Source organism: Arachis ipaensis, chromosome B10, assembly GCF_059453495.1.
Source record: "Arachis ipaensis isolate K30076 ecotype BB chromosome B10, ASM5945349v1, whole genome shotgun sequence".
In the NCBI taxonomy this organism is placed as follows: domain Eukaryota; kingdom Viridiplantae; phylum Streptophyta; class Magnoliopsida; order Fabales; family Fabaceae; genus Arachis; species Arachis ipaensis.
In genome coordinates, this window is record NC_142435.1 from 17345233 (window position 1) to 17354828 (window position 9596).

General features: G+C 39.4%; 2 protein-coding genes across 2 annotated transcripts; one reads left to right on the forward strand and one right to left on the reverse strand.

The window, feature by feature from the left end:
* Positions 1-240: 240 nt before the first annotated feature.
* Positions 241-1044, forward strand: LOC148579276 (uncharacterized). Its single transcript, XM_088489321.1, has one exon. The coding sequence runs from the start codon at positions 241-243 to the stop codon at positions 1042-1044; it is 804 nt and encodes a 267-aa protein (XP_088345447.1).
* A 117-nt stretch (positions 1045-1161) lies between these two features.
* LOC148579277 (uncharacterized) lies at positions 1162-1761 on the reverse strand. The gene has a single exon (XM_088489323.1). It carries the CDS (start codon positions 1759-1761, stop codon positions 1162-1164), a length of 600 nt encoding a protein of 199 aa, XP_088345449.1.
* Positions 1762-9596: the final 7835 nt, after the last annotated feature.

The window sequence follows — 9596 nt, forward strand, 5'->3', positions numbered from 1 at the left end:
ATAGAACAAAAAGAGAGGGGGGAGGGTGCTGGGAAATAAAGAAAGGGGGGCTAGACTAATTTTTTTTTTTAAATAAAAACTAAAATTTGGGGGGGGGGGCATTGCCCCCTTTACTTCTATGTACATGCGCCCCTGATTGAAGACGGGACAACTTATGCACAAAGAGGTGAGGCTTATGGTGTTAGTAAAATATTATTGTCATTTGAATTTGTTTTCACTTTGCACTTGATGAAAGAGATTATGGGAATCACTAATGTTCTTTGCCAAGCACTGCAACAACAATCTCAAGATATTCTTAATGCAATGCATATTGTTTCTACATCAAAGTTACTTCTTCAACAATTAAGAGATGGTGGATGGTGCAATTTTCTTGCAAATGTTAAAGATTTTTGTGAAAAACATGAAATTGAAGTCCCTAATATGAGTGCACAATATGTTTTTGGAAGAGGTCGATCTCGTCAATCAAGTGTGACAGTTGAGCATCACTATCGAATATATGTATTATTGGCAACAATTGACTCTCAAATACAAGAGTTGAATAGTAGATTTAATGAGCAAACAATAGAGCTTTTGACTTTGAGTTGTGCTTTGGATCCTAAGGACATTTTCAAATCATTTAATATTGAAGAAATCAGCAAGTTGGCAGAGAAGTTTTATCCCCTTGACTTTCCTTCTAATGAGCTAAATATTTTGAAATCTCAGTTGCAACATTATCAGCATGATATACCAAATCATTCGAAAGGCATTGGTACACTTTTTGAATTGTGCAACAAGTTGCACGAAACGGAAAAATCAAGAACTTATCACATGGTTGATAGATTAATACGTCTTGTTTTGACTCTACCAGTGTCTACAGCAACAACAGAAAGAGCTTTTTCAGCAATGAAAATTGTTAAGACAAGACTCCGAAGTAAGATGGCTGATGAATTTCTTGCAGACAATTTGGTCATCTATATAGAAAAAGAATTAGCAGCTATTTTCGACACAAATTCAATTATAGATGATTTTGAAAATAGAAAAAAACGTCGAATAGCCTTTTCATGATACAAAACTGTAAGTGGTAATTTTTATATATTATTGTCTTACTTTGATTGAGATTATATATTTATTTTTTTTAATTTTATCAATAGAAATAGTAATATAAAATATAACACCGCCCCCCTAAATAGTTAGCCTAGCTCCGCCCCTGTCTTCAATGATATTATTGAGAACAATATTGGTAGCAGTAAACATTTTTACCAAACTGCAAATAGAATTAAAGTGAGAGCTCCATCGAGTATCCCCAACTCTTTGTAAAGTGCTTATTTGATTCGCACCTTTGCCTATTTCTAATTCATTTTGAGCAACCAAGTTTGCATTTTCAATTGCTTGAGTTTCTTGTAATTGATCATGTCTTTTTGAAGAAGCTCTAACGATAGTAACAATAGAGTTTAATCGAGTAAAAAATTCATGTATTTGAAGTACCTCTCTTGAAGCTGACACCAATGCTAATTGTAACCTATGAGCAAAACAATGCACATAGTATGCTTGTGGAGAATCTTTAAGAAACAAAGCTTGCAAACCATTCGACTCACCCCGCATGTTGCTAGCACCATCATACCCTTGACCCCTAATATTTTCAACTTGGAGATTATAATGAGAAAGGACAGAAATCAATTCTTTCTTTAAAGTTGTTGCACAAGTATCAGTGACATGCACAAGATAAAAAAATCTCTCTTTAACAAAATCATCTAGAGTAACAAATCTCAAAACAATGGCCATTTGCTCCTTTTTAGATTCATCTCTAGCTTCATCAACAATAATACAAAATTTGGCATCTCCAATCTCTTCTCAAGAGCTTATTGATATAGTTGCCAGAAATCAGCATCTGTACATAAGCAGTGAGTCCTCCATAAAAGAAGAAGCCAAAGCAGTGTCTACTAAACTTGGTCCTCCAGAACAAGTTGCTGAACTCAATCAACAATTGTGCTTTCTAATAAAACAGCTAGCAGAATTCAAGAAGATGCTACAAGACACTAAAAATGCTAATAAAAATATAGAGGCACAATTGAATCAGACAAAACAGCAGTTATCAAGGCAGATAACAGAAGAGTGCCAGGCAGTCCAATTAAGAAGTGGAAAAACATTAAATATCTCACTTCAGAACAGTAGAAAGCCAAGGAAAGAACAACTGACAGAGGATGAGCAAAATATCATCCAGAATCCCTCTAAGGATAGTAAGAGCCCAGAGAGGAATGATTCTGGCACTCAAACGCCAGAAAAGGATGGAGAGCTGGCATTAAACGCCCAACCCATGCTCAGTTCTGGCGTTCAAATGCCACAAACAAGCAAGGAGTTGGCGTTAAACGCCCAAAGGAAGCTCAATTCTGGCGTTCAAACGCCATGAACAGGTAAGGAGTTGGCGTCCAACGCCAATCCAGCTTCCACCCCTGGCATTCAAACGCCAATGAGGGATCAGACACACACAAGTGCTGATAACAACCCCTCTAAAAAGGCTTTCCCAACCACCTCTGTAGGAAATAAACCTGCAGCAACCAAGGTTGAGGACTACAAAGCCAAGATGCCTTATCCTCAAAAATTCCACCAAGAGGAGCAGGATAAGCAATTTGCTCGCTTTGCAGACTATCTCAGGACTCTTGAAATAAAGATTCCGTTTGCAGAGGCACTTGAGCAAATACCTTCTTATGCCAAGTTCATGAAAGAGATCTTGAGTCATAAGAAGGATTGGAGAGAAACTGAAAGAGTTCTCCTCACTGAAGAATGCAGTGCAGTCATTCTGAAAAGCTTCCCAGAAAAGCTTAAAGATCCCGGGAGCTTCATGATACCATGCACATTAGAGGGTAATTGCACCAAGACAGCTCTATGTAATCTTGGGGCAAGTATCAATCTAATACCTGCATCCACTATCAGAAAGCTTGGTTTAACTGAAGAAGTCAAACCAACCCGGATATGTCTCCAACTTGCTGATGGCTCCATTAAATACCCATCAGGCGTGATTGAAGACATGATTGTCAGGGTGGGGCCATTCGCCTTCCCCACTGACTTTGTAGTGCTGGAAATGGAGGAGCACAAGAGTGCTACTCTCATTCTAGGAAGACCCTTCCTAGCAACTGGATGAACTCTCATTGATGTCCAAAAGGGGGAAGTAACCCTGAGAGTCAATAAGGATGAGTTTAAGTTGAATGCTGTCAAAGCCATGCAGCATCCAGACACACCAAAATACTGCATGAAAGTTGATCTTATTGACTCTTTAGTAGAGGAGATCAACATGGATGAAAGTCTCGAATCAGAGCTAGAAGATATCTTTAAAGATGTTCAGCCTGATCTGGAGGATTCAGAGGAATTGAAAGAGCCTCTGGAAACTCCTCAGGAAGAGGAAAAACCTCCTAAACCCGAGCTCAAACCATTACCACCATCCCTAAAATATGCATTTCTGGGAGAAGGTGACACTTTTCCAGTAATCATAAGCTCTGCTTTGAATTCACAGAAAGAGAAAGCACTACTTCAAGTGCTAAGGACACACAAGACAGCTCTTGGGTGGTCCATAAGTGACCTTAAGGGCATAAGCCTAGCTAGATGCATGCACAAGATCCTATTGGAGGATGATGCTAAGTCAGTGGTTCAACCACAGAGGCGGTTAAATCCAGCCATGAAGGAAGTAGTGCAGAAAGAGGTCACCAAGTTACTGGAGGCTGGGATTATTTATCCTATTTCTGATAGCCCCTGGGTGAGCCCTGTTCAAGTTGTCCTCAAAAAGGGAGGCATGACAGTGGTTCATAATGAAAAAATGAACTAGTTCCTACAAGAACAGTTACAGGGTGGCGCATGTGTATTGACTACAGAAGGTTCAATACAACCACCAGAAAGGATCATTTTCCTTTACCATTCATAAACCAGATGCTAGAGAGACTAGCAGGTCATGATTTTTACTGCTTTTTGGATGGCTATTCAGGTTACAACCAAATTGCAGTAGATCCCCAGGATCAAGAGAAAACTGCATTTACATGTCCATCTGGAGTATTTGCCTACAGAATGATGCCATTTGGGCTGTGTAATGCACTTGCAACCTTTCAGAGATACATGCTCTCTATTTTCTCTGATATGGTGGAAAATTTTCTAGAAGTCTTCATAGATGACTTCTCAGTATATGGAGACTCATTCAGCTCCTGTCTTGATCACCTGACACTAGTCCTGAAACGATGCCAAGAGACTAATCCGGTTTTGAATTGGAAAAAATGTCACTTTATGGTGACTGAAGGGATTGTCCTTGGGCATAAAATTTCAAACAAGGGGATAGAGGTGGATCAAGCTAAAGTGGAAGTAATTGAAAAATTACCACCACCTGCTAATGTTAAGGCAATCAGAAGCTTTCTGGGGCATGCAGGATTCTATAGGAGGTTTATAAAAGATTTTTCAAAAATTGAAAAACCTCTGAGCAATCTGCTAGCTGCTGACACACCATTTGTGTTTGACACAGAGTGTCTGCAGGTGTTTGAAACTCTGAAAGCTAAGCTGGTCACAGCACCAGTTATTTCTGCACCAGACTGGACATTACCATTTGAATTGATGTGTGATGCCAGTGATCATGCCATTGGTGTAGTATTGGGGCAGAGGCATGACAAGCTTCTGCATGTCATTTATTATGCTAGCCGTGTTTTAAATGGCACCCAGAAAAATTACACAACCACAGAAAAAGAATTGCTTGTAGTGGTTTATGCAATTGACAAGTTTAGATCATACTTAGTAGGATCAAAAGTGATTGTGTACACTGACCATGCTGCTCTTAAATATCTACTTACAAAGCAAGATTCAAAACTCAGGCTCATAAGATGGGTGTTGCTTCTGCAAGAGTTTGATATAGAAATAAGAGACAGAAAAGGGACAAAAAACCAAGTGGCTGATCACCTGTCCCGAATAGAACCAGTAGAAGGGGCGTTCTTTCCCCCTATTGAGATCTCTGAAACTTTTCCGGATGAGAATTTGTTCGCCATTCAGGAAACACCATGGTTTGCAGACATAGCAAACTATAAAGCCGCAAGGTTCATACCCAAGGAGTACAGCAGGCAACAAAAGAAAAAATTAATTACTGATGCAAAGTACTACTTGTGGGATGAACCTTATCTCTTTAAGAGATGTACAGAAGGAATAATCCGTAGGTGTGTGCCTAGAGAAGACGCACAGAAGATCTTATGGCATTGCCATGGGTCCCAATATGGAGGTCATTTCGGAGGTGAGCGAACAACCACCAAGGTTCTCCAATGTGGTTTCTACTGGCCTATCCTTTATAAAGATTCCCAAGAGTTTGTACGTAACTGTGACAGTTGCCAGCGAGCTGGCAATCTGCCTCATGGTTACGCCATGCCTCAACAAGGGATCTTGGAGATTGAGTTGTTTGATGTATGGGGTATTGACTTCATGGGGCCTTTCCCACCATCATACTCAAACACTTATATTTTGGTGGCAGTTGACTATGTATCCAAATGGGTAGAGGCTGTTGCCACACCCACTAATGATACTAAGACAGTGCTGAAGTTCCTCCAGAAACATATCTTCAGCAGATTTGGTGTCCCTAGAGTGCTAATCAGTGATGGGGGCACCCACTTCTGCAACAAACAGCTTTACTCTGCCATGGTCCGGTATGGAATTAGCCACAAAGTGGCAACTCCATATCATCCACAGACAAATGGGCAAGCTGAAGTCTCTAACAGAGAACTGAAAAGAATCCTGGAACGGACTGTAAGTACCCATAGAAAGGATTGGGCAAGAAGCTTGGATGATGCTCTGTGGGCCTACAGAACATCATTCAAGACTCCTATAGGGACCTCTCCATACCAGCTTGTGTATGGTAAGGCCTGTCATCTGCCCGTGGAACTGGAATACATAGCCTACTGGGCAACCAGATTCCTAAACTTTGATGCCAAATTAGCTGGAGAAAAAAGATTGCTCCAGCTGAATGAGCTAGAGGAATTCAGACTCACTGCTTTCGAAAATGCCAAGCTTTACAAAGAGAAAGCAAAAAGGTGGCATGACAGAAAGTTGTCATCTAGAGTCTTTGAACCAGGACAAAAGGTTCTGCTGTTTAACTCTAGGCTCAGGCTATTCTCTGGGAAACTGAAATCCCGGTGGAGGGGACCATATGTGATTACAAGTGTGTCACCATATGGCTATGTGGAGCTCCAAGACACTGATTCTAATAAGAAGTTCATTGTTAATTGACAGAGAATCAAACATTATCTTGAAGGCAATATTGAGCAGGAATACTCAAGGCTGAAGCTAGATTAAAAAGCTCAGCAAGGTCCAGCTAAAGACAATAAAGAAGCGCTTGTTGGGAGGCAACCCAGCCATTAGCAAAACTCTTTCTGTTATTTTATTTTATTCTATTCTTCATTTTATTTATTTTTAAAAGCATATAAGTTCAATATTAACAAGGTAAAGAATCAATTGCATAAGTTCACAGGGCTACAGAAGGATTCAGAGCACAAAACAGAAAAAGGAGCTCACTGGCAAGAAAACGCCAGTAGAGATAGCCATCTGGGTGTTAAACGCCAGAAAGAAGCAGCTTCTGGGCGTTTAACGCCAGATTTACAGCATCCTGGGCGTTCAGAAAAACGCCTAGTGACAAAGGAGTTTCTGGCGTTTAACGCCAGCTGGAAGCAACAGCTGGGCGTTAAACGCCCAGACCAAGCGCCAAGTGGGTGTTAAACGCCCAAAACATGCAGCAGTTGGGCGTTTAACGCCAGGATTGTGGTGAGTAGGCAATTTCGTTTTCAATCCAAAATTTTTTCCATTTTTTATGTTTCAATTCATGATTTCTTGCACAAACATGTTACAAATCCTAATTTTTCAAATCCTTTTTCAAAAGATATCAAATGTATCTTAATTCATAAACCCTTTTTTATCCTCTTCAAATTATTTTCATATCTTTTTCAAAACAATTCTATCTCCTTTCCTTCTAAAATCTTTTCAACTCATCAATATCTTTTTCAAATCTTCACAACATCTTTTTCAAAATTCAGATTTATCTTTTTCAAATATCTTTCATATCTTTTCAATTTTAAATTACATCTTTTCCTATCATACTTATCTTTTCCAAATCACTTTTTCTATCATATCTTTTTCAAACAATTTTCGAAACCCACCCCCTTCCCTTTAAATGTTGGTTTGGCCTCCCCCCCACCTCCACAATTCGGACTTGGCTCTCCTCATATCCCTCTCCTTTCTTTTCTTTTGCTTGAGAACAAGCAAACCTCTAAGTTTGGTGTGTTTATCCGTGATCACTAAGCCAATACCCACTAAGATCATGGCTCCTAAGGGAAAACAAACCAACTCAAGAGGCAAGAAAGAGAATATTCCAAAACCACTTTGGAATCAAGGGAAGTTCTTAACCAAAGAACATTCAAACCATTACTACAAAATAATGGGTCTAAGGTCAGTGATCCCGGAAGTTAAATTCGATCTGAAAGAAGACGAATATCTGGAGATCCAAGAGCAAATTCGAAACAAGAGCTGGGAAGTCCTAGCTAATCCTGAAACAAAGGTGGGAAGAAACATGGTTCAGGAATTCTATGCAAATCTGTGGCAGACGGACAGGCAGAGAATAGCGAGAACCGTATTCTATGACTATAGAACTCTGGTCAGAGGGAAGATTGTTCACACCCACCCTGACAAAATAAGGGAGATCTTCAAGCTGCCTCAACTGCAAGATAACCCAGACTCCTTTAATAGGAGAATGATGAGATCAAACCTGAACTTGGACAAGATCCTAGAGGACATATGTCTCCCTGGAGCTAAATGGACAACCAACACAAAGGGTGCCCCGAACCAACTCAAAAGAGGAGATCTCAAACCAGTCACTAGAGGCTGGCTGGACTTCATTGGGCGCTCTATATTGCCCACTAGCAACCGCTCTGAGGTCACCATCAGAAGAGCAATGATGATTCATTGCATTATGCTGGAAAAAGAAGTGGAAGTTCATCAGCTAATTGCTTGTGAGCTTTACAAGATTGCAAACAAGAACTCCAAAGATGCCAGATTGGCTTATCCGAGCTTGGTCTTTCTGTTATGTAAAGATGTTGGTATAAAAATGGGAGTAGATGAGTACATCCCAGTTGAGCTACCAATCACCAAAAAGTCTATGGAAGGACAACAAGTGCAGGACAAACCCATCAAGAGGAGAGCACAGGAGTTCCTCCCAGAAATCCCTCAAATTGAATACTGGGAGCGCCTAGAAGCATCTGTCACCAAGTTGCAAGAAGCTGTGGATCAACTGAAGGAAGAACAGCAAAATCAAAATAGCATGCTCTACAAACTGCTTAGAGAACAAGAAGAGCAAGGGCGTGAACTGAAGGAATTGAAGTGCCAGAAACTATCTCTTGAAGGGCCAAGCACTCCACAGACTAAAGAGGCATCCACCTCCCAAATTCAAGGTTGTTGAGTTCTAATCTTAGCCTTAACTCTGTGATAATTGTTCTTATTAGAAATTTACCTTAGAAGTTATATATGAGTAGTAGTAATTAGTATCTCTATTATGATTTTATCTCCAATTAAGCTATAATTTATTTTTCTCATCATCATCAAACATGAATAAAATAGCAGATTTTTATTATAAGGAGGCAATATTTTTTTTCGAGTTCTTAATAAGGAAAATTCTAATTATCTATATGTGGTGGCAATGCTTTTTGTCTTCTGAATGAATGCGTGAACAGTGCATATTTTTTATATTGAATTTTATGAATGTTAAAATTGTTGGCTCCTGAAAGAATGATGAACAAGAGAAATGTTATTGATGATTTGAAAAATCATGAAATTGATTCTTGAAGCAAGAAAAAGCAGCAAAAAAAAGAGAAAAAAAAGAGAGAAGAAGAAGTAGCAGTAGAAAAAGCCAGTAGCCCTTAAAACCAAAAGGAAAGGGTAAAAAGGATCCAAGGCTTTGAGCATTAATGGATAGGAAGGTCTAAAAGGAATAAAATCCTGGCCTAAGCAGCTAAACTAAGCTGTCCCTAACCATGTGCTTGTGGCGTGAAGGTGTCAAGTGAAAACTTGAGACTGAGCAGTTAAAGTCGAGGTCCAAAGCAAAAACAGAGTGTGCTTAAGAACTCTGGACACCTCTAATTGGGGACTTTAGCAAAGCTAAGTCAATCTAAAAAGGTTCATCCAGTTATGTGTCTGTGGCATTTATGTATCCGGTGGTAATACTGGAAAACAAAGTGCTTAGGGCCACGGCCAAGACTCATAAAATAGCTGTGTTCAAGAATCAACATACTAAACTAGGAGAATCAATAATACTATCTAAATTCTGAGTTCCTATGGATGCCAATCATTCTAAATTTCAAAGGATAAAGTGAAATGCCAAAACTGTTTGGAAGCAAAAAGCTACCAGTCCCGCTCATTTGATTAGAATCTGAGCTTCACTTAAAACTCTGAGATATTATTGCTTCTTGATTTCTTTTCATCCTATTTTATTTGTCTAGTTGCTTGGGGACAAGCAACAGTTTAAGTTTGGTGTTGTGATGAGCGGATATTTTATACGCTTTTTGAGGGTAATTTCATGTAGTTTTTAGTATGTTTTAGTTAGTTTTTAGTATATTTTTATTAGT